Source organism: Carcharhinus amblyrhynchos, chromosome 11 (assembly GCF_965287045.1).
Source record: "Carcharhinus amblyrhynchos chromosome 11, sCarAmb.v2.hapA, whole genome shotgun sequence".
Classification (NCBI taxonomy): Eukaryota; Metazoa; Chordata; class Chondrichthyes; order Carcharhiniformes; family Carcharhinidae; genus Carcharhinus; species Carcharhinus amblyrhynchos.
Genome location: NC_137334.1, coordinates 27,594,161 through 27,619,727, shown reverse-complemented (window position 1 = coordinate 27,619,727; position 25,567 = coordinate 27,594,161). Strand labels below are relative to the sequence as shown.

The 25,567-nt window shown below is 41.9% G+C and overlaps 1 protein-coding gene across 7 annotated transcripts in view; it reads right to left on the bottom strand.

Moving 5' to 3' along the window:
- Positions 1 to 25,567, bottom strand: part of LOC145349995 (serine/threonine-protein phosphatase 6 regulatory ankyrin repeat subunit C-like) — a 239,820-nt gene that overhangs the window by 130,054 nt on the left and 84,199 nt on the right. For all 7 annotated transcript variants that reach the window (XM_080198786.1, XM_080198792.1, XM_080198791.1 and 4 more), the window contains 4 exons: positions 16,526 to 16,604; positions 12,819 to 12,889; positions 5,663 to 5,863; positions 1,720 to 1,807 (listed from right to left, as the gene is read on the bottom strand). In XM_080198786.1, coding sequence (XP_080054912.1) covers positions 1,720 to 1,807; positions 5,663 to 5,863; positions 12,819 to 12,889; positions 16,526 to 16,604 — 439 coding nt within the window. The remainder of the gene's footprint in view (positions 1 to 1,719; positions 1,808 to 5,662; positions 5,864 to 12,818; positions 12,890 to 16,525; positions 16,605 to 25,567) is intronic.

The following is a 25,567-nucleotide window of genomic DNA, read 5'->3' as shown; positions in this document are numbered from 1 at the left end:
AAAGTTATTTCCACTTAGTATGGAAACAAGAACTAGGGGACATAGCCTCAAAATACGAGGGAGTCAAATTAGAACAGAATTGAGGAGGAACTTCTTCTAGATGGCCCACTCCTGCTCCTATTTCTTATGTTCTTATGTTTTTATAGGTTTAGTTGATTGGCCAAGATAAATTGTCCCTTAGTTCACAGGGATTAAAAGGGTAAATATCTGGGGTTACGGGGATTGACCTGGATTGGATTGTTGCCAGTACAGGGATGATGGGCTAAAATGGCCTCCTGCTGCACTGTAGATTTTATGATTCACAATTTTATTGGGTGGGGAATTCCAGAATTATGATCTATTAATGAATGATAATGTACATCCATATCAAGATACTTTGTGAATCGGAGTTGATGTTCCCATATACCTGTTGCCCTTGTTTTCTAGCTGGTGAAGGCTGTGGGTTTGGGAAATCCTGCCAAAAACAATTTTGGCAAGTTACTATAGTGTATCCTTTCAATGATGCATTGTAGCCTGGATATCAAAGAAAATGGATGCACTGTGCAGCCTGTTCTGAAGGTGGATGTTGAGGCTAGATGATCAGGTTTGATTAAGTGCACTGCATAATTCCAAATGGCATCAAACTTCTTGTGTGTTATTATAGCTACATGCATCCAGGCGAATGGGGAACTTTGCATCACTTTCCTGGCTCTTGTCTTGAAGCTGTTAGAGGGTCTTTGGAAGTCAGGGAGACAGAGCTCACTCCACGTTACTAGTCTGAATCAGACTGATTAGAAAATAGTAGAATACATGAAAGTATAGCCCAGGGCTTTGGTTCGCAGGTGGGTGAAATGGAGAGGGAAGCCAGCCCAGAGGTTCCCACCCAAGGATTGTAAGGGAATTGCCCAGGAAGTCTAATACCCTACATCAGGAGCCATCTGATAGTGACAGCCTGCCAGCAGCCCCCTGACAACTCTGCCTAACTATATTACTGACACCCACTACCGCAAAAAAATGCCACACTGCTCCTCTGACTATGCCACCACTCTCAAATGACCACCTGACACCACTGCTGACCCATCCTCGCCCACTCTTGCTGACCCATCTCACATAACTACCACACCCCCCCACCAACAGCTACTTCCATAACAAGGGGACAATGGGCCTGACTTCACTTCCCCCAAGATTGCTGTATTTCACTGGAAGGCTTTGGGAACCAGGTATGCTGCACATTGTTCTCCAGGCCCACGTTGGAAAAGTGTGCAAGAAAGATGCAGCTCCAAACCTGTTATACAAAAAGGAGCAACGTGGTAATCCAACTGTGATCGCCATTTCTTGGACGTTCTGGCCCAATATCTTGTGTTGCCCATAATGCATTGCACAAAATACTACTTCACAATGAGATTAATATTATAACCCAACTTCTTCACAATGACATGAAGTTAATTAGAATACTTATATCAAGTTTATCTTTCAAGTATGGTATGCCTCCCCTAAAAATAGAACAAAAATCTCTACCGCTTTCCTGCATTTCAATCCAGGTGGTAATGAAACAAGAAACAGAATTAATGGGAGAACCCATGTTCAAGTAAAAGGACAAAATTAATGGGAAGGTACCGAGTCCTATCGAAAGATTTCACTGACAAATGATACTTGATGTATTATTGACTATGGGTAGGTTAAATATTGTGTAATTAATCTCATAATTTAAAGAGATATTTTGAAGAAAATGTGACTTACCCATGTAAGCTGCCCAGTGCAGGGCCCTTCTGTCCTTCTTATCGAAAGCATTAATATTCGCCCCTTTTGCTAATAGGAGATTTACCATCTTTCAGGAAAAGAGGGAGAAGAGAAAGTAAACTACTCAAGTTAAAAATCCAAATCACTGCAATCATGTGGATTTGAATTTCAGTACAAATTTAATGTGAAGTTCTCCAAAGTCATGGTTGGGATAATGGACATAAAGTGAATGATGCTAAAAATAATTCCCCACAAATATGAAAATACACTGAAAACGTAGTAAATAAAAAACCCACAAATGTCACGGCATCATCTATATGTATAAAAGCCTTACTGCCACAAAAAAGATAAAATTCCCCTTAAATGAAATGCACAATGCACTGACAAAAGAAGTCAAAGTATCAAAGGGTGAAAATACATGCAAATGCAATATATTTCTACAGCCACACACATACATTCTTAATGTTTTAGCACCAGCCGAACTTTAGACCCAAAATAAGTTTGCATTATTTTGGCATTGTCATGGCTAAATGACAATTGGAATCAAGCTTATCATTGGAAAATTCACTACAATGTTCAGGGCCTGCTGAAAGGACCTTTATTGTTGTAGCTTTTCGTCTTGCACTCATCAGGACAACTCGCAAAAAAAAATGCAAAACTAAACATCAAATTTATACTATATGAGAAGAGAGTGCTGAATGATTGGCAAGTAGACTGTGATTGGTAGAGGCACTGACACGGAGAATGCAGCTCTATCAATCAGTGATTACTTCTAACCAATCACCACTCACTTCTCATATAAATTTGTTAATTTCCCTTGTATCGTATACTTGCAAATTGTCCTGCTGAGTGCAAGATGCAAAGCTTCAACTAAAAATTCTTTTTCAGCAATTCTCAGGTGTTGCAGTTGTAATCATGAACACCCACTTGAAAAAGATCTAGATAAAATCATTTGTAAAATAAACCAATAACGAGAGACTCTTTAGCATTTTGTGAAAATTGATGACAATGACTACACTTCAATTCAAGTGATTAATTGGTAGAATCATAGAAATCCTACAGTGCAGAAAGAGGCCATTCAGCCCATCGAGTCCACACTGACCACAATCGCACCTAGGCCCTACCCCCAAATCCCTACATATTTTACCCACTAATCCCTCTAACCTACACATCACAGGACACTAAGAGGCAATTTTAGCATGACCAATCTTTGGACTATAGGAGGAAACCGGAGAACCTGGAGGAAACCCATGCAGACACAAGGAGAATGTGCAAACTCCACACAGACAGTGACCCAAGCCAAGAATCGAACCCAGGTCTCTGGAGCTGTGAAGCAGCAGTGCTAATCACTGTGCTACCGTGCCGCCCAGCAATGTGCTTTGGGGTTTCTTAACGTGGTCAACATTTTTAAATAAATGCAAACATTCCTTTTGCCACAGGCAGGTCTGAACTAAATTACCTATCAATTAGGTTGGTTGAAAGAGATGCGACTAATGGTCTCATGATGTGGAGATGTCAGTGTTGGACTGGGGTGGACAAGGTGAAAAGTCAGCTGACAAAGCAGCAGTACTCTGAAAGCTTGTGATTTCAAATAACCTGGTGTCCTGTGACCTCTCAACTAATTGTCTCATTATAGTTCTAGATTAGGCTAGATAAACATCTTCCAAGATCTCTGTTCTTGGTTGTGGAGACAACTCTTAAGAGGCAACATCAGTGAATGTGTTTGCCAACAAAAATCATCAGAGACCAAGCCCATATTCAACACTGCTATTTCTACTCAAATCCTGATTGCTAAGGCGATGATTGTCATGAGGGTAGTCATCCTTGCTGGGAACCTCTCCAATGGCAGCCAAATTCAGATTGAATCAGTGCAAAGAGGAGAGACGAAGAAAATAATTGAAGGAGAGAAATAAAGGCAAGAAAAAAAAGGGACAGAAGCAGAGAAGTCCTTGGGAAGGGACAGAGAAGAGTAAAAACGTTGGTTGGGGATGGAACATGGCAACAAGAACTTAAATGGGGCAAAAGAAAAAGTGCCACAAAGAATTTGGGTGTTGGGAATGTCAGTTTCTACTGGAGAATGGCAGGAGAATAGCAAGTTTAATTAAAGAGGGCAGGATGAACAAGAATGAAGAATGCCACTGTATGTTCAGAAAATGAAAGAGGGGGTCTCTTAAAGTATTTGGCAAGTAGATCCTACATGGTGTCTCTGTAAACTTGGATGCAGGTTGGATGTCAGAGAATGATAGTAACTTTCTGGAAAATTATAGTATGGTTACACTCCTAAGAATCCAAAAATGCTTTAAAAAACAAGTTTTTAAATAAAAATATTCACTAAGAAGCATAAAATACTTATTTTCAGGTAATGATTGATCAGCAAGAAGTTTGTGCCTTCAACTTTTGTAACAAACATTGGAAGTCTGTACACAAATATAGAAACAGACAACAGGTATTCTGATTTGCCCTGTTTACTTTGGAGAATCTGTGTCTCATCCCATTGAAGACAGGCCAAATCTAGAATTTTAATTTGAATTCTGCATTTCTCCCTTTCAAATACTGCACTGAACTCAATCATATTATGGACATTAATGGAAGAATGTTTATGCATCACTAAACTGAAATCTGCCTGTAGCTCATCACTAATTTCAATGCCCAGCTTGTTGAGCAATTTGACTGCAGTTTCCTCATCTATTTCTTAAAACATACAAAGGTGGAAACCATTCTGGAGCTTTGTCTGTCTTAAATATCACTAATCTCTCCATTACCATCTTCCTACTTATAGTATATCTGGAATGCACTGCCAAGTAGGGTGGTGGAGGCAGGCACGCTAGAGTTGTTTAAGGTTTACTTAGATAGGCACATGAGCGGACTAGAGATGGAGGGATACAGGAGACTGTTCTAAATAAGGATCAAGATCCTTGGGACGTTCCTGGGAATCAATTGATTCCTATGGACCTTCCAACATATTCTATGGCTCACTTGTCTTACTTCTGAGCTTCTGGGGATTCCGTGAATGTCTGTGTAAGTTGTGCATGTTTATTCATGTCTTTTCTTTTAATCCACAGGTGATTCGGTCCACCTTGTTGTCCAACAAGGGGCAAACACGTGGTGGGTCGTGCGAGGACTGCTCTTGGATGTTGCTTCGAGAGTTGCCTAGTGCTTCACGTCGTTGCTGTACGCTTAAACTGGACCATCTGACAGGCAACATGACAGCTCAGTGACTATCACTGTTTGCTGTGCAGATACATGGATTTGGGCCAGTGTCTGCGGGAGTTTGCACATTCTCCCCGTGCTTGCGTGGGTTTTCTCCGGGTGCTCCGGTTTCCTCCCACACCGCAAAAAACGTGCTCTTAGGCTGATTGGTGTTAATAAATTGTCCCTAAATTAGTCGCCCCTCAATCTGGTTATGGTTCCTTTATTGTGGAGTCCAATAGGCATAGACAAAGGTCATAGGTAGAAGAGGGCACTCACAATGTTAAAATGGCGGCGCAGACTCGTTGGGCCGAAGGGTCTGTTTCCCGTGCTGTGTTGTTCTTTGCTCTATTAAATTAACTAAAGATGCTTATTTTACCTTATTTTTAGATTTGCTTGTATCATTGTTTTTTTGTTCCCTAATTCCGCTATGAAAAATGGTAATTATAGATTTACTGTAACAAGTCTACCATTTCATATTATCCATTACAGTCTTAAGTTTCATTCATAGTCCCTTCTTATCATTGAAGTTCTTCCAATTCACTAGATTTTTACTTTTCCCTGCAACAGCAACCAGTCCATCCTACATTCTTTATTTATTACACAGTCAAAAGTTGAAAACGCAGGCAGCATTTCAAATAGAACAGGATTGAAAATATTTACTGTTGATTACAGCATGAACATCTACTTGCAAGTGCAAATCCCAATTTCCACTTTCCTTCAAACCATGCAACACCAACAATGTTTGACGTACCTCTATATGTCCATTGAGAGCAGCATGATGCAAGGCTGTCCTGCCTCCTCTATCAGAAACATTGACACTGCTAAGCAATGGAATGATTGCTTCTGCACACTTCATTGCCTTGTTCGCAGCAGCTACATGCAATGGTGTCTGCCAATTTTTATCACGAGCATTGACATCTGCAGAGTGCTTGATCAAAACGTGAACTGCTTCCTGAAAGAATCAGCATTTCTTAAGACATAAGACTAGTTGAAACACAAGACATTATATTATTTAAGCCAATCCATCTATTGCAAGGGCAAAAACTGGTTGTGCTGGAAATCTGAAATAAAACAGAAAATATTGGAAATATTGTTTTGGTTTGAAAGTATCTGTGGAGAGAGTTCATGTTTTGGTGATGTCTATGACTCTTTGTCAGAACTGGGAGTGTTTAGAGATGCAATAGGCTTTTGATTCAGAACAAAAATTTATGTATTCAAGCAGCACCAATCTCTAGGCACTTCACAGGAGCATTGTAAAACATAATATAACATCAAGTCACACACGGACATTTTAGGGCAGATGTCTAAAAGCTTCGTCCAAGAGGTAGGTTTTAAGAAGTATCTTAAAGGAAAAAATGTGTCAAAAAAAGATAGAGAGGGTATTCCAGAGTTTAGCACCGAGGCAACTGAAGGTATGGCCATCAATAGTGAGGTGACTAAAATCAGGAATGCCATAAGTGTAGGAGTGTAGATAGGAGGGTTGTGGATCTGGAGGAATTTCAGAGATCAGAATTGAGGCAATGAGAGGAGAAGGGATTTTAAAAAAGAATGAGAATTTTAAAATCAAGGTGGTATTCTACAGCCTTCCAGATTCAATATTGAGTGCAACAATTTTATCGCTTTCACTTTTTTTTAGAAGCTGATTTTGCTTTTCCCATTTACACTTGCTCTAGATACAACTGTTGGGCGGGACCCCCCCCTGCCCCTGCCCCCACTCCCCTCCTCAGCAGGTTTCTCAGCAGTGGGAAGTGGCCTGCCATTGATTGGTAGCAGGATCTTCTGGTGCCCCCCCGCTTTTGTTTCTTCTCCCGTCACCATAATATTTTGCCTTGTACTATCATCCCTTTTGCCATTTATTCTTTCCTATATTCCACCCAACAGACCTTCCCATTTGTTCTTTCTCCCCTCCTCTTCCACTTTACCTGTCTTGCTTTAAAGCTTAAAGACTGATCCATTGTTGCTAAGCACTCCTAATTCTGATGAAGGGCCACTGGTCTGAAGCATTCATTTTGTTTTTCAGTCCACAGATGCTGTCAGATAGACTAAGTATTTCTAGAATTTCCTGTTTTATTTCACCTCTGTTTTTCTGTCATTGTTCAGTAGTAAACAATCTATAGCAGTGCTATTTAGCTCATTTTTTAAACTATCACAAAGGCTGATCTCTTCACCACCTATTCAAAACAAAAACGCATGGGAATAGATGGCTATCCATTGTAAAATGCAAATACTGGCTTCATGAGGATGACTTCTACCATGCATTTACAAGAGTGTTCCATGACTTCCAGAATATTGATGTCAACTTATGGCTTTACCACAGCCAATAATTGGATATAAATACTGGTAACTGATGATGAGCCAGAGTTTACAATTTATCACCACCACTGCAAAACTAATGCAAGCGGTATACTGAACAGAAGATGTACTTTACGCTTCCGAAACCCGTTCCAGTTCTATGCAACAATTCCAAAATGTTAACTCCAAAGTTAAATATACTCTAATGCTATCAAGTTCAGTGCTTCTAATCCCTTGTGTGGCTGTAACAGTGGAACCTCAAGCAAATTATCAGATTTATCTAAGGTCATGATATTCAGAGAGCACAAGGAAATGGGAACTAAATTAAAGCACCAAGAGGGTTACATTAGACTATAATACCTGCCACATGCAAATTGGTGCAGAGGTAGATTAGGGAGGTGAGCACATGATTGAATGACTGGCGTGGGAAAGAGAGGTGTCCATTTCATGGGCCACTGATACCAGAATTAGGAAACGGAGGAAATGTACCATTGGGATATAGCTATACAAAGCACTAGTTTAACTACACCTGAAGTACTGTGACCAGTTCTGAGCATGATCCCTTAGGCAGAATATATTGAGCTTGTAAATCTACAATGTAGAGTTACCAAAATGACAAATGAACTCCAAGGGTTAAATTACAAGAAGGGATTACACAAACTAGGTTTGCATTTCCTGTAATTGAAAAGATTAAGAGATGCTTTGATAAAAGTTTAAGGTGAACAGATAGAGTAGATACAGAGAAATCCCTCGAAATAGAGTTGAGGTATCTAAGATTAGGGTCTTAAAGTTAGAACCAAACCTTTCAGGAGTGGAAATAGGAAACACTTCTACACACAAAAGATGGTAGAAATTTAGAACTTTCTTCCACAAAGTGCAATTAACATGAGGTTAATTTTAAACCAGAGACTGGTAGATTTTTTTGTGAACCAAAGGTATTAAGGCATTTGGGGCAAAGATAGTGGGCACCATGCCAGTCGATTGGCGTGGTGAATTGGGAAGATCGTGCGCAAGAATTAAAAGAATTCATCCTCCGGCCCCATTTTGCTGGCGAAAAGGGGCACAGAAACATTGAAAATAAATGCAAGACAACTTACTTGCTCCTGCACAGCCTCTGCCATGGAACCTTCTCGCTCGCCAGCGTAACATCACGCCGGTGAGTATCTCCACATGCCGGGGGGATCAGAGGTTGGGGCATAGCTGGGCAGTGGGTACTCTAGCAGTGCCCAGCTGGTCACCAAGTGTGCTGGGACAATGCCAAGGGGGTAGGGTCCTGATACCAGCAACCTGTGTTGGTGTGTGGTGGCGGGGGAAGCAAGTTACAGCTGGTTTCATCAGCTTACTTAGGCTCTGCCCCCTCCCTACTGGTGCAAATCTCCCTGCTGTCAGAAAATCAGATAATATGGGATAGTGTTTGCAGTGCCGAACTCAAAAAAACTATTGTGCAACACTTGTGTTTTCAGACTTCTCTGACACTTCGAATTTTTTTGCGAAGATATGTGGGGTTAGATTACAGATTAACCCTAATAATATGTATGGCAGAATAGCCTAAGTGACAAATTTACTTAATCCTGTTTCTAGGTTACTATGAAATTCATGGTGCAGATGCTATCCATATGTGATTAAAAACTCATTTAGGAACAAATAGTTTTTAAAAAAGTCAATTTAACTCAATTCCACAAGTTGCCATTGATGCTGAACTCAAGCCAAAAATGACTCAAGTAAAACTTATACTCAAAAGCCACTATCTATTTCAAATAATAAGCCATTCTTAGTGCTTACACCAACGTTATTCGATAATCCCACTCTGTGCTGAGGCTATCACACCTAAATGAAAACTAAATTAAGCAAAAAGGAATTTCAGCTCTATTTTCTTTTTCTATTTTCTATCACACTTAAGTCATGCTTGCTTTAAGTAAAAAAAATCCATGAGGGATGGCAATTACAACTCACAAGCATATTTTCAAAAATGTATATTGAATGCATAAAATGCCAAATTAGTAGAATACACATCTTGCCATTACACTGCATCTAAATACAGCTTTCAGTTGGAGTCACCAAAGAACAGGGAAACGTACACATTCAGAAGCAATGCAGAGAAGAGCCAGGAGGCTGTCCATTATGTCAAAGGACTGAGTTGTGATAAAGTGTTTGAAAATCTTAACTTTTAAACTTGAAAAGGCACCAAATGAAAATGATACTCATTGCTGCCGTTCTGTGCTGGTGAAAGGAATGAACATTTGAGGAATTAAATGTGATGCCAATCAAGTGGATTGCTTCATTTTGGACGTTGACATGCTTCTCAGTGCAGTATTCATGCAGATTGACCTGTTACGGTTCTGGTCAATGGTAACCCTCAAGATATTGATACTGGGGTTTTAGCAATGGTAACACCATTAAAAATCAAGAGGACATAATAAGACTTTCTTTTGGAAACGGTCATTGTCTGGCACTAGTGAGTCTGAATGTTACGTGTCACATATCAGCCCAACCCTAAATGTTGACCCATCTTGCTAAATGAATCAAAGAATCCTTCATTATCTGAGAAGTTCATAGAATTCTTACAGTACAGAAGGAGGCCATTCAGTCCACCGAGTCTGAGCCAACCACAATCCCATCCAGATCCTATTCCCATAACCCCATTCATTTACTCTGCTAATCTCTCTGATGCTAGGGTCAATTTAGCATGGTCAACAACCTAACCTGCACATCTTTGGACCGTGGAAGGAAACCAGAGCACCCAGAGAAAACCCATGCGGCCAGGGAGAATATACAAACTCCACAGTCACCCAAGGCCAGAATCGAACCCAGGTCCCTGCTGCTGTGAGGCAGCATTCTTGCCACTGTGCTATCTCTATTTGTAAGGAATTTAATAAGATTAAGCAGTCATTCCTGTCTGAGCTGTGGTTGCTGATTTCAGTAAGAAGTCTCACAACACCAGGTTAAAGTCCAACAGGTTTATTTGGTAGTAAAACCACTAGCTTTCGGAATGCTGTTCCTTTGTCAGGTGAGTAGGGAGTTCTGATCACAAACAGGGCATATAAAGGCACACACAGTTTACAGAATACTGATTAGAATGCAAGTCTTTACATTCTAATTCAGTAATTCTAATACATTCTAATTCTTGCATTCTAATTCTAACTGTGTGTACAAGGCACTGGTGAGGCCACAACTGGAGTACTGTGTGCAGTTTTGGTCCCCTTATTTGCGAAAGGATACATTGGCCTTGGAGGGAGTACAGAGAAGGTTCACCAGGCTGATACCGGAGATGAGGGGGTTAGCTTATGAAGGGAGATTGAATAGACTGGGCCTGTATTCGTTAGAGTTTAGAAGGCTGAGGGGAGATCTTATAGAGACTTACAAGATAATGAAGGGGCTAGATAGGGTGGAGGTAGAGAGATTCTTTCCGCTTAGAAAGGAAAACAGAACTACAGCGCACACTGTCAAAATGGCGGGGGGGGGGGGCAGTTTAGAATGGAGTTGAGGAGGAACTTCTTCACTCAAAGGGTGGTGAATCTCTGGAATTCTCTGCCCATTGAAGTGGTGGAGGCTACCTCGTTGAATATATTTAAGTCACGGGTAGATAGATTTCTGATAGACAAGGGAATTAAGGGTTATGGGGAGAAAGCGGGAAAGTGGAACTGATCCACTTCAGATCAGCCACGATCTTACTGAATATTGGGGCAGGCTCAAAGGGCTAGATGGCCTACTCCTGCTCCTATTTCTTATGTTCTTACATTCTTATGTTCTTATATGCCCTGTTTGTGACCAAAATTCTCCACTCACCTGACAAAGGAACAATTCCAAAAGCTAGTGGCGTTTACTACCAAATAAACCTGTTGAACTTCAACCTGGTGTTGTGAGACTTCTTACTGTGCTTACCCCAGTCCAATGCCGGTATCTCCACATCGCTGCTGATTTCAGCCAGGGTAACAGTGGGTATACATCTAACTTGGTACCCAGGACTAAGGTGATGATTAAAACGCTTGTCAAAATTCTCACCCCTTGCCCAGAAATTTTGCTCAAAACCATATGAAATCAGATAAATAAAGAGTTGTGCTCAATCTTAATATTTGTGTGGCCAGGTGACCAATGGCCTGAATCGTAGGCCCAACAGATGTCTGGACGCTCTAAATTAAACTGCTGCAGCAAACAGCTCCAACAGCAAGGATGTCTGGGAACCTGGACAGGCCACAGTCAAAAACAATTCGGGTCAGGAACAAGCAGGGAGAGCAAGGACATGCCCCAGGAGCGGAGATCAGCAGGACTCGATACTGACTATATTTGGCATACGGTTTGTGTATTCCCCGGTTTCGGCAGACGTTGATGCCTCGGGTTCCTGCCTTAATCTTACTTGGAAGGGGCTATGTGGAATATACATACCTTGAGGTGGTCACCTCAGGCACATCTTACATTCTCCCTTAAAAGTCACTACTGCATCCACTGACACTACCTCCCCCGGCAACACTCCCACTACTCCCTGTGTAAAAAACCTGCCTCATACATCTCCTTTAAATCTTGCCCCTTGCACCTTAAACCTGTGCCCCCTAGTAATTGACTCTTCCACCCTGGGAAAAAGCTTCTGACTATCCACTCTGTCCATGCCTCTCATAATCTTGTAGACTTCTATCAGATGTCCCCTCAACCTGCATTGCTCCAGCGAGGACAAACCAAGTTTTTCCAATCTCTCCTCATAACTAATGCCTTCCATGCCAGGTAACATCCTGGTAAATCTTTTCTGTACCCTCTCCAAAGCCTCCACATCTTTCTGGTAGTGTGGCAACCAGAATTGAAGGCTATATTCCAAGTGCGATCTAACTAAGGTTCTATAAAGCTGCAACATGACTTGCCAATTTTTAAGCTCAACGCACCAACCAATGAAGGCAAGCATGCCATATGCCTCCTCGACTACCTTCTCCATCTGCATTGCCACTTCCAGTAACCTGTGTACCTGTACACCCAGATCCCTTTGCCTATCAATATTCCTAACGGTTCTGCCATTTACTGTATATTTTCTATCTGTATAAGACCTTCCAAATTGTATTACCTCACATTTGTCCGGATTAAACTCCATCTGCCCAGGTCTCCAATTAATCTACATCCTGCTGTATCCTCTGATGGTTCTCATCGCTATACACAAATCCACCAACCTTTGTGTCGTCTGCAAACTTACTAATCAATCCAGTTACATTTTCCTCCAAATCATTTATATATATTACAAACATGTAATTGCCACATTGTACTTTGCGTCATGGTTCTAGAAATGCACACAAGGCAAATCACAATTTATTCTGATGCATTCACCTGTAATAGGATCAAATTCAGTAGTTTCTTCTAGTTTGTCACTCAGAAAAATGAAATAGAGCCCAAAGTAACTGACTTGTGGTTACCATAAATTATTTTATGCATAAATATTTAACCTACAAAGTTGAACAAAAGCATAGCAACATAAAATAAGAAATTATTTTACATTAAGTGACGTCCATTTATATCTGCACCAGTAGTAGCAACCAAAGTTCTACAAATCAACGATATTAATTTGATAATTTAATCCTTCAAATTTCTTTCCAAAATGTCCAAAGGTCATTCCCAAATTGTCTGGTTAGAAAACTTACATCACTGCGTGAAGCAATGGCCCGATGAAGAGGAGTTAACCACATGTTATCTTTAGCATTAACACGGGCTCCTGTAAAATAAAAATGGCAAACACAATTTTACCTTGTGCATTGAAAATAATCTCACATACTGCTGTGTCCTCAGTACCTTGGATTAAGGACACCACCATTTATTATTCCTTAAAACTACAATGTTACAGTCCTTTTAAAGTTATTAAATTAAAGCAAGTGACATCAACAAAAGATTCATGAATATATAATTCAAATTGGAACAATCATGAACTATAAACTGCTATCTCTAATCTATGTCATCAACATTAAGGATTTTGAATCTAACTCTTTGAAGTGTTACAATGTGTTCCTGTTCAGGCTCCGACTATCTATCACCATATTTAGCTCATCCATCCGAAATGCTAAACGTGATAGATTTTGAATTTATCTAGCAAGTTTAGGCATCCATGAAGTGCTGTGGAACATCACCAGCAGTAGAACTATATTCAACCATAATATGTAACCTCATAGCCCATGTGTAACCTCACAGCCCAGCATATCCTGTCACTCTAGCATTACCATCAACTTGTGGGATCAACCCAGGTTCAATGAAGAGTGTCACTCAACCACTTACCTGATGAAGGAGTAGCACTCCGAAAGCTCGTGATATCAAAAAAACCTGTTGGACTTCAACCTGGTGTTGTGAGAATTCTTACAGTAAAGAGTGCAGCAAAGCATGCCAGGAACAGTTACAGCACAAGGCTACTTGCATGCCAAATAAAGTAACATATGATAGAAAGAGCTGTGAGATCCTACAGCCAACAGGTCAGACCGAGCTCTGTAGCCCTGCTACATCCAGTCTTGAATGGTAATTTAAAAACTCACTGGAGAAGGACAGTCCACAAATATTCCCATCCTCCATTTTAGAGGAGCCCAGCACATCCATGCAAAAGATAAAGCAGAGGCATTTGTAATCATCTTTAGCCAGATGGTCTATCTTGGCATCCTCCAGAGATCCCCAGCATCACAAATACCGGTTTCAGCTAATTCAATACACACCATGTGATACCAAGCAGTTAAGGCATTGAATACTATGGGCCCTGATGACATGCTGGCAATATTACTGGAGTCTTGTGCTCCAAGCCAAACAGTTCTCGGACAGCTACAACACTGGCATCTACCTGGCAATGAAAATTGCCCAGGTATATTTTGTCCACAAAAGACAGGACAAATCCAACCACCCCAACAGTCTACTGTAAATAATCTGCAAACTGATGGAAGGGATGATCAACTGTGTTATCAACCAGTAACAAACTGTTCACTGAGGGTCAGTTTGAAAAGCAGTAAATCATTCATAACTTTGTTTCATAAACTTCTTATGGCACAGCTCTACAACAGCGTCAATCACCAATCCTTTAAAATATTAATCGCAAAACTGCAAGCATTTTAAAAATACTTTTGCAGGATGTGGGCCTTGCTGAATGGGCCAGCATTTATTATCCACTCCCAATTGCTCTTGGTGATGAACCTACTCTTTGAACCAGTGTGTAGTTCATGTGGTGTAGGTACACGCACATTGCTGGTAAGGAAAGGAGGTCCAGGAATGTGACCCAGCAAAACACGTTGATACAATGCTAAGTCAGAATGGTGGGCAACTTGGACGGAAATGTACAGATGGAGGTGTCCCCATGCAGGTGTTGCTGTTGTCCTTCTAGGTGCTACAGGTCACAGATTTCCAAGGTGCTTTGAAGAATCTTGGTGAGTTGCTGCAGTTCATTTTGTGATACACATTGCTGCCAAAGTGCATCAGTGGTGGCTTAAGTGAAAGTTGAAGGTGTGGATGGGCTGCTAATCAAACCGACTGCTATGTCTTGGATGGTGTCAAGCTTCTCAAATGTTACAGCTGCATTCATTCAGGCAAGTGGAGAGTATTCCATCTGATTCCTCAGTTGTGCCTTTTAGATGGTGAACTGGCTTTTGTCGGGGGGGTTACTCACTGCAGAATTCCCAGCTTCTGACATGCTTTTGCAGCCACAACATTTTTACAACTGGTTTGTTCAGCTTCTGGTGATTCATAAATCCTAAAATGCTGGTAGTGAGGGGTGCAGTGATGGTAATGCTATTGAATGTAAAGGGGAGATGGTTCGATTCTCTCTTGTGTTTGTGTGAATGTTATTTGCCACTTATCAGCCCACGTCTGAATATTGTCCAGGTCTTGCTACGTATGAATACTGACTGCTTCAATGTCTGAGGAGTCATGAATGATACTGATCAGCAAACATCCCCACTTCTGACTTTATGATGGAGGGAAGGTTAATGATAAAGTAACAAAAATGGTTGTGCCTAGGACACTACTCTGAGGAGATCCTGTAATGATGTCCTGGGACTGAGATATCGGCCTGCAACAATCTAAACAAACAATCTTCCCTTGTGCACGATCTGACTCCAACCAGTGGAAAGTTTTTTTATCCCCCTGACTCCCGCTGACTCCACTTTAGCTTGGATCCCTTGATACCACAATTTGTCAAATGCTGACTTGATGTCAAACGCAGTTCAACTCTTTTGCCCAGGTTTGGGCCTTGGCTATAATGAGGTCAGGAGATGAATGGCCCTCGTAGAATCCAAACTGAGCCTTAATGAACAGATTGTTGTTGGTTGATAACACAGTTGATGATCCCTACCATCAGTTTGCTGATTATTTAAAGTAGATTGATGGGGTGGTTAGATTTGTCCTGCGTTTTGTGGACAAAACATACTTGGGTAATTTTCATTGCCAGATAGGTGCCAATGTTGTAGCTGAACTAGAACTGTTTGGCTCGGGGCACAACTGGTTCTGTACAGAGAGTTTACCGGATAAATGCATAATGAAGTGCCAAATATTGGCATAGAGGATATGAGTGACCATTGGTAGAGCAGAGGTGCTCAAATTGCTTGGCCATTGGGATGTGTAAAAGGGGATAAGTTGGCATGGAGGATATGAGAAATCATTGGAGATGGTGATGGAGCACAAGTTAATACAGGGGACATGGGTAATACCCTTCAAACTTGCCTTTCAAAACGTTCTCTCTTCCAGGCTATGGTTCAAAAATCTGAGGATCTGTGAATGACGATGCATTGATAAGCTGGTCCAACTACAAAATTGCAAGGATTGGGAGTTGTCTATCCCTGCAATAGAGCCGGACAGGTTAGGAGTGCCGGATGGAACGCATGACACTCTTATCCTATGCTGCAAAATTGGGGGTGCTGAGAATGGGGCCAGGAATCCTGAAATCAGTTCCTGGCCACCATTTTTTTAAAAGTCCACAGAGACACCGATTCTGCAAAAATCCAACCATGTATCAGCGAATGTTTTCCATGGATGCAGATGCCTTAGGAATTGTAGAAATTTTGCAAATATGAGATTCTTAAGAAATGCAGAGGTTTTCCTCCACATTATACAACCAGATACCAATAATAGAGTGATAATACTCATAGCTTTCTTCCAACAAGATCGTAAAGTCTTTGTGGAGGGACAGGAAGAGGAGAAGCTTAAAAGTAATGCATGAATGGCAGAATACATCAAACGACTATTTCCTGAATTTTTAGTAAGCACAAGGTTTGATTCCATACAAAACTGTATGCATTACCAAAGTTCAGAAGACTAAAGTGCCAATCTCCCTACTTTGCTCTTCAGAATTAGGTAGTACAAATGTAGTAATGCTACCTTGTGAACTTACCTGACAAGATGAGGAGCTCAATAATTTCAGCATCACCAAGAAAGGCAGCCGCATGCAGTGGTGTCCGTTTCTCAGCGTCCTTTTGAAAAAAATAGCAATTGAGCATATTAAAACAATATACATGCACAATTCTTTATTCTAAATGACATTTGTAAATAAGTTGGGGGGTGTGATTTGACAGATGAAAATCTGATCTTGCCCATCATAGACTAGAATCTTGAGCCAATAGAGTTAAATGGTTTATCCATGGTTAAAATGCAAGTGAGCTATTAGTTTATAGCATGTATAGATGCACCAAATCACGCAGTTATTTTGCATAATTTTTTTAATGTATGGGGAACAACTGTGTGTTCATCTGTACAACCAGGGTACATAAAAATTGGGGATCAAATGTTACGGAGGAAAGGGGCAGAAGAATGGGGTTGAGAAAGTTATTAGCCACGATTGAATAGTGGAGCAGACTCGATGGGCCAAATGCCTAATTCTGCTTCTATATCTTATAGTCATCTGATTTTGTAATTGCTCAAGTGTAAATCCAGATTTACGTTTCTGTTCTCCACAAGATTTTTCTTATATATTGAGATCCTGAAGTTTCATTCATATTCCTGTGTATAAAATTATGATGGGTATAGATAGAGTGAATGCAAGCAGGCTTTTTCCACTGAGGCTAGGGGAGAAAAAAACTAGAGGATATGGGTTAAGGGTGAAGGGGGGAAAGTTTAAAGGGGATATTGGGGGGGGCTTCTTCACACAGAGAGTGGTGGGAATGTGGCATGAGCTGCCAGATGAAGTGGTAAATGCAGGCTCACTTTTAACATTTAAGAAAAACTTGGACAGGTACATGGATGAGAGGGGGTGTGGAGGGATATGGTCCAGGTGCAGGTTAGTGGGACTAGGCAGAAAAATGCTTCAGCACAGCCAAGGGCCAAAAGGCCTGTTTCTGTGCTGTAGTGTTCTATGGTTCTATTCCTCTGGAACCAATCCAAACATATGGCATAGCCCACTGGAATTCACTCTGATTTCTGTTCAGTGTTCTAGCTACTCTTCTGAGGTAGACTATTTGGCTTAGTGACCCTACAGGTTTTCTCTACTTCCTCACAACTGTGAACTAATCAGCTCAAGCTTGGGCCTCACAGCCTTCCCCAAGCCTACTGTCAACAAGAGGGTTACTATAGATTTCTTCCTTGGGCTCCAAGTTAGGAAAATCTTCCAGCTTCTTTTTCCCTCATGAACTATTTCCTAACTTGATCACAAGCTTCCTCCACATTTCATGCAATGAACAATAGAATTAGCATTTTCTCTGCTCAAGATGCAGGTCAGAAGAATACATCTCTTTATGCCCTTGACTCAGTGAGTTGCAACAGTCTCAGTCTGTTCCCAACTTGAACTGGGGGTACCCACTTCTGTCAGCAAACACGAAGGGGAAAAAAAATCAAGGAATCTGCCTAACCCCCACAACCTATCTCCATGGTGACATGCCATGCTTGGAATGTTCCGACAGAAATGTAAACGAATTATCTACCCAAAATAAACCCTTTGATTCTGTGATCTGTATGTTATTTTTCTCTAACGACTCTTTATCAGGACTTGCAGATCCCATCTAGGACCTTTTTACATGCTGCTTTTAGTTTATTTTCACTGAGGTACAACACAAATAATTTACATCTTTTATTGAGGTAAGTGTAGATCTCCTGATTCAACTAAAAATTTAGATACGGTTCATCCTCTAAGTTCTCTCATTTCCAACCCTCACGTTATTAACTTTAAAATGTAATTGCCCTTGGTCTGTTTGAATTCTCAATCAGATCCATTTAACACATATTTCCAGTAAAAAAAATCATGTTTCCAAAACTGAAAGCTACATCTCAAACTAAGAGTTTTGGGAATTAAAGCTGCTTTGATCAATTATTGATAATTTTGTCAAAAATAGACATGGTTACAGCCCCTTAAATGCATTGAACTGGTTCTTCTTTAACCTATTTTCTTTGGTTTCCCCTGCTTCATCTTTCAAGATGACCATTTCAATTATGCTTCTCCTCTCAAGTCCTGAAATGACCATTTCACTAGTCTCAGTTTGTAATCTCCTTATTCTACTGTTGGCACTGAAAGCACGATTTAGCAAAGTTCAGGAATTTCCAGGCAAAAAAATTCCCCAAACTATCTGTAGTGATTGTCTTTTTAAGGATCAATCGGCAGAATAAGGGTCATGTGACCTGGGGAGCAGGGTGTGGGATCACCTTGGTAGGCAAGGGTTGCTGTTCCAGAACCTTCTTGGAAGCTGACTGCAGCCACAGGCTGCAAACCTCTGTGTAGATTTAACTTTGTTGTTTTTCTCTTAACTGGTGAACAAGAACTATTACATCTGGCAACAAAGTAAAAGAACGATCAACATGGCAAGCTGGGAAGATAGCGCAAGGCTAAAAAACTGGTTTGCGCTCAGCACCACATGCTATCATCCCAGCCCTGTTTTGACTTCATGACACTTCAAATAATTTTAGTAAGATTGAAATGAGTGAAGTTGAGAAAAGGAAAAAGTAGTTACCAAGATGCCCCTCTTTTGATCAATAGATCCATGACTCCTCCGCGGAGGACTGGACACAATGCATACAGCGCCTTGAATATTACTTCCAAGTGAACAAAATAGGGGAGGAGGTAAAATGCAAGGCAATTTTCCTCAGTGCATGTGGAGCCCAAACTTATAATCTGATTCGCAGTCTCACAAGCTCAAGTGCAACCAATTCAAAATCATTCAGTGTGCTTGTAGAATCGTGAAGTCACATTTCCAACCTAAACCATCAGTCATGTCCCAGAGTTTCAAACTTAATTCAAGGGAGAGCCCTGCAGGCAAAAATGATTGCAACTTATCACTAAATTAAAACAGATATTAGAGTATTGCAGCTTTGGAGCGACCTTGAATGATAGGCTATGGGACAGATTAGTCTGCAGGGTGAATGATGAGGCAATTCAACAATGATTACTTATACCAGTTGAACGGAGATAGCACAGGCAATGAAAAGCATTGAAAAGGGTGCATGAGAGTTACAGAACATGGAAAATGGTATCATTCACCAGTTAAGGTGGGAACCTGTAATCAGTAGTGGCTCCAAAGACAAAGATGTAGTAGTGATGCAGGTTGTGAATTCAGCCACAAGTAAAACAAGATTTAAAAGAGGAAATCAATCAGCAAAGATTGAAACAGAACGTTACCATTGGGGGGTAACCACTCCTTGGAACTCTACAGGAATAAAGAAGGTGAATGATTTTATGACACAGGAAATACTATTCAAGGCATTGATGCAAATGCAAGTCAAGTACCCCTTGGCAAATTAAATAGAGCATCACAAGTATATAATGCGGAAGCTACCACCAATGATTTAGATGTTCATTCCCTGTTAAACGTGACAGGGGGCAAGATAACCCTCAATACTGTAATGCTCTTGGTAAATGAAAAGCCTCTTAAGATAGAAGTAGATGCCAAGGAGTTTTGGTACTTGAGAGGAGTCCAGCCAATAAAGTTAAAGAGTACCACTCTAACAAAGTTAACAACTTACATTGGAGAAGCCATAAAAATAATGTACTTGTAAGCTATGGACAACAGTCTGCCCATGCCTAGTAATAATAGTGTTGGGTAAAGGACAAAGCCTTCTGGGCTGTGACTGGCTGAACGAAATCAAGTTAAAGTGGGCCAAGATTTTCCAAGTGCAGGAAAGTCTGCTGGAATTGAAGAAGAAATATGGGAATGTTTTTAGTAATGACTTAGGCAAGATAAGAGGCCTATAGGTGAAGATCTATGTGAATCCAGGGGCAACCCCTTGATTTTTTTACGGCAAGACCAGTACGATATGAAAAAAGTGAATAGTGAAGTAAAGTGATTGGAAGAAACAGGGATCATCCAGCGAATTCAGTTCACGGAACAGGCAGCACCATTGTTCTATGTTGAAGCCAGACAAGATCATCCAAATCTGTGGGGACTACATATTAACCAGGCTGACAAGTTGGAAAGTATCCAATCACAAAGATTAAAGATCTGTTTGCAAAGCAGGCTGGAGGTCAATCTCACATGAAGTGGATATGAATCATGGATATCAGTAACTTGCATCAGACAACGCTTCTCAAAGTTGTGTCATGATAAACACAGACAAAAGTTTGTTCCAGTATACACAACTATCCTTTGGTGTGTCATTTGCATGTGCTATTTTCCAGAGGACAATGGAAAGTCTGTTGCAAGGGCTACCACAATTTATGGTATACCTTGATGACGTCCTCATAACCGGTTCAACAGAATCCAAGCAAGTAGCTTACTTAGAGGAGGTGCTAAAGAGAATTCAAGAGGCTGGAGTTTGCCTAAGAAGAAGTGGCCTTTTCAAGCCTTGCATATGCTTTTAAAGAATTACCAGTGTTGGTTTTATAAGACACCCCATAACAAAGCTGCATTCTTCAGATTTGTTCATGCATACCAGCTACGAAATTGGTATTAATCTGTGATGCCTCTCCATATGGCAATAGGTGCAGTGTTGTCACACGAGATGGACAACAGATCTGAAAGACTGGAGTATGTTTCAAGAATCCTCTCAGAAGCTCAAAAAGGGCTACTCCCAAATTGAGAAGTTCCTCCAACACTTGTATAGCAGGCACTTTATCACTGTTTCTGATCAAAAACAACTTTTGGGTCATTCTGAAGAAGCTGAGGCTATTCTGCTAATTGCATCAGCAAGAATTCAACATTGTACGTCAATCCTCTGCCTTGGCTGCACTCTGCACCCTTTGGCGTGGTCTGGCAGGCCATGCGTATGAGTCCATATTGATCACGTCCACCAGTTCATGATGGTTTTGCTCTTTGTTAATGTACAAAGTGGATGCAAGTGTTTGAAGTGGTCTCAATAATTATCACACCACAGTTGATAAATTACACCAATGTTTTTGCACCCATGGAATACCTGAAGTCGTAGAGTTGATAATGGAACAGACTTCATGAGTCCTGAGTTTCAGAATTTCATCGCCCTCAGTGGTATCAATTATATTTGGACTAGGCCTTACAACCCAGTTTTCAATGGATTAGCTGAATGAACCGTCCAACTTTTAGGTTTGGCCTAAAGAAGCAGTCGGGGGGACCCAGGAGACCAGAATCTTATGATTCCTTCTGGGCTATAGGAGCACTTTCACATGCAACAATGGGAGTCCCGCAAGGAGAGCTGTTAATGAACCGTCATCTGAGAACAAGATCAGAGTCTTGTGGTTTCCAAATTTGCCTGGGAGGGTTGAGGCCAGCCATTGCAGTCAGAATACAATCCATTATCCATGTAAGTCAACACAGTCATTTTCAGTGGATGAAGCAATGTATGCGAGGAATTTTGGAAGTGGGTCAACTATGGCAAGGTCTGCAAGACATAAGCTACAGGAGGAAGGCAGGTAAAATTGCTGGTTCCAATGCACCATCCCCACCCACCCACCCTCCATCCCCAACTCCCAAATAAGCTCAACACATTCTATGCCTGTTTCGAGCAAGAGGTCAGTGAAAGCATGCCCTCCATCCCAGAAGCCACATGTATCTGAGGTCATCACTGCTGATGTCAGATCAGCCTTCTCAAAAGTCAACCCACTGAAAGCAATAGGCCCAGATGGGGTACCCTGACGAGCACTCAGGTTCTGCGCAGACCAGCTGGTGGGGGTATTCGCTGACATCTTCAACCTCTCTTTACACCAATCTGAGGCCCCTATCTGCGTCAGGATGACAACCGTCATCCCGATACCAAAGAAAAGCCAGGCAGTGTGCCTTAATGACTGTTGTCCAGTGGCTCTGACATCCATCATTATGAAATGCTTTGAAAGGTTAGTCATAGCACAATTCAATTTCTGCCAAGCAGACTGCCTGGAACCATTACTGTTCACCTATCAATGCAGTAAGAAGTCTCACGACACCAGGTCAAAGTCCAACAGGATTATTCGGTAGCACAAGCCACTAGCTTTCAGAGCGCTCGCTGTTCCTTCGTCAGGTGAGTGGGAGTTCTGTTCACAAACAGGGCATATAAAGACAAACTCAATTTATAAAATAGTGGTTGGAAAGCAAGTCTTTACAGGTAATCAAGTCTCAAAGGTACAGACAATGTGAGTGGAGAGAGCGTTAAGCGCAGGTTAAAGAGATGTGTAAAGGCTCACATTATTAACCATTATTTTGTAAATTGTGTTTGCGTCTTTATATCCCTGTTTGTGAACAGAACTCCCACTCACCTGACGAAGAAGGAGCAGCAAGTGCTCCAAAAGCTAGTGGCTTTTGCTACCAAATAAACTTGTTGGACTATAACCTGGTGTTGTGAGACTTCTTACTGTGTTTACCGCAGTCTTACGCTGGCATCTCCACATCACCTATCAATGCAACAGGTCCACAGCAGATGTCATCTCCCTGGCCCTACACACAACCCTAGAACACCTAGATAACAAAGACATCAATATCAGTCTCTTATTCACTACAGACTACAGCTCAGCCTTTAACACCATTATTCCTACAAGATTCATTTCCAAACTTCATGGACTGGGGCTCCACTCCTCCCTCTGCAACTGGATCCTAGACTTCCTAACCCACAAACCGCAGTCAGTAAGGATAGACAACACCACCTCAACGATCATCAACACCGAGGCTCAACAAAGACGTGTTCTCCGTCCCCTATTATACTTCTTATACTCCTATGGCTGTGTGGCCAAATTTCCCTCCAACTTGATTTTCAAATTGTTGATGACATTGCCATCGTGGGTCAGATCTCAAACAATGATGAGATGAAGTACAGGAAAGAGATAGAGAATCTGATGAATTGGTGCAACGACCTCAGTGTCAACAAAACGAAGGAGATAGTCATTGACTTTGGGATGCATAGTGGAGGGCATGCCCTTGTCTACATCAATGGTGAAAAAGTAGAAATGGCGGAGAGCTTCAAGTTTTTAGATATCCAGATCACCAACAACTTGTCCTGGTCCCTCCATGCGGACACTATAATTATGAAAATCCACCAAAGTCTCTAGTTTCTAGGAGAAAGTTCCCCCACCCCCCGCCCTTTGTTTGATTTTCCAAAACTATAAAGGAAATGGCAGGTACGAGTGAGGGGCCAGTTTGCTGCATTCGGTGTTGGATGTGGGAGTTCCTGGACACAAGCTGACTCCCAGAAGTCCACATCTGTGCCAGATGCGTGGAACTGCAACTCCTGAAGGGCCGTGTAAGGGAGCTGGAGCTGCAGCTTGATGACCTCAGTTTAGTCAGGGAAAACGAGAAATTAATAGATAGAAGTTATGGGCAGGTCGTCACACCGGGGCCTTGGAAGGAAGACACGTGGGTCACAGTTAGGAAGGGAAAAAGTCAGAAGGGTGATGTTCCAGAAAATACCCCAGTGGCAGTCTCCCATAATAGTAAGGGCTGGGCGGCAGATGGGAGAGGGGGAGTGAGTGAGCAGTCAGTGGAGGGATCCGCTGTGGTGGTCCCCCTCCAAAATAGGTATATTGTTTTGGATTCTGTGGAGGGCGATGACCCTCCAAGGGTAAGCCACGAGGACCAGATCGCCTACACGGAGACAGGCTCTGTGGCCCGGAAGGGAAAGAAGGGGAATAGGAGAGCAATAGTGGTGGGGGACACGATGGTTAGAGGCACAGACAGGCGGTTCTACGGGCGCGAACGAGACTCCAGAATGGTAGTCTGCCTCCCTGGTGCTGGGTTACTGGATGTCTCTGAGGGGTAGGAAGCATATTAAAAAGGAAAGGTAATCAAACAGATGTAACTGTACACATTGGTGAAAATGACGTGGATAGAAAGAGCAGGGGGGTCAACGAGAGCAATTCAGGGGGATGGGTGCTAGGCTAAAAAGTAAGACCTCTAGGGTAGCAATCTCTGGACTGCTCCCGGTGCCTAGTGCTAGTGAGGCTAGGAACAAGAAGATTCTACAATTGAACGCGTGGCTAAAGGACTGGTGCAAGAGGGAGGGTTCCAAATTCATAGATCATTGGAAAGTCTTCAAGAGAGGATGGCACCTGTACAGAAAGGATGGGTTACACCTTAACTGGAACGGCACAAATATCCTGACTCGGAGTTTTGCTAAAGTGTTTCGGCAGGGTTTAAACTAGTGTGGCAGGGGGGTGGGGATCAAAGCAGCGGGTCAGTAAGCACTGAGGCTGGGGTCGAGCTGGGGGCCAGGGGAAGGCTAGCTAAGAAGAAGAGCATTCTGGAGGAGGATGACCTGAGTGGGTCTGGAGGTCTGGAGTGCATCTGCTTCAATGCGAGAGCATAACGGGTAAGACGGACGAACTTAGGCCTTAATGCTTATGCGGAATTTGGATGTGGATGCGGTGACGGAGACTTGGTTAAAAGGAAGCCAGGACTGGCAGCTGTATATTCCGGGGTGTAAGTGTTTTAGGCAAGACAGAGGAGGGGCTAAAAGAGGTTGGGGGAGTAGCAATATTAGTTAGGGAGCATATTACAGCAGTGCAGAGGGTGGACAATTTAGAGAGGTCATGTAATGAGTCGTTGTGGGTGGAGCTCAGAAACAGGAAGGGTACAATCACTATGCTGGGGGTGTACTACAGGCCACCCAACAGCCCATGGGAAGTGGAGGAACGGATATGTAAGGAGATTCTGGATAGGAGCAGAAAAAATAGGGTTGTTGTAGTAGGAGACTTTAATTTCCCTGGTATAGACTGGAAAGTGCTTAGAGCTGGTGGTCTGGACGGGGAGGAATTTGTAAAATGCGTACTGGAAGGTTCTTTGGAACAGTAGATAGATAGCCCAACTAGACAGGGGGTTATACTGGACCTAGTTCTGCGAAATGAGCCCGGTCAGGTCATCAAAGTTTCAGTAGGGGAACATGTGGCAAATAATGACCACAATTCTGTTAACTTTAGGATAGTAATGGACAAGGATGAGTGTTGTCCTTTGGTAGGGTGCTAAATTGGGGGAAGGCGAACTATAGCCAGATTAGGCAAGAATTGGTGGCCGTTGATTGGGAGAGGCTTTTCGAGGGTAAGTCCACGTCAGGCATGTGGGAGTCTTTTAAAGGAACAGTTGAT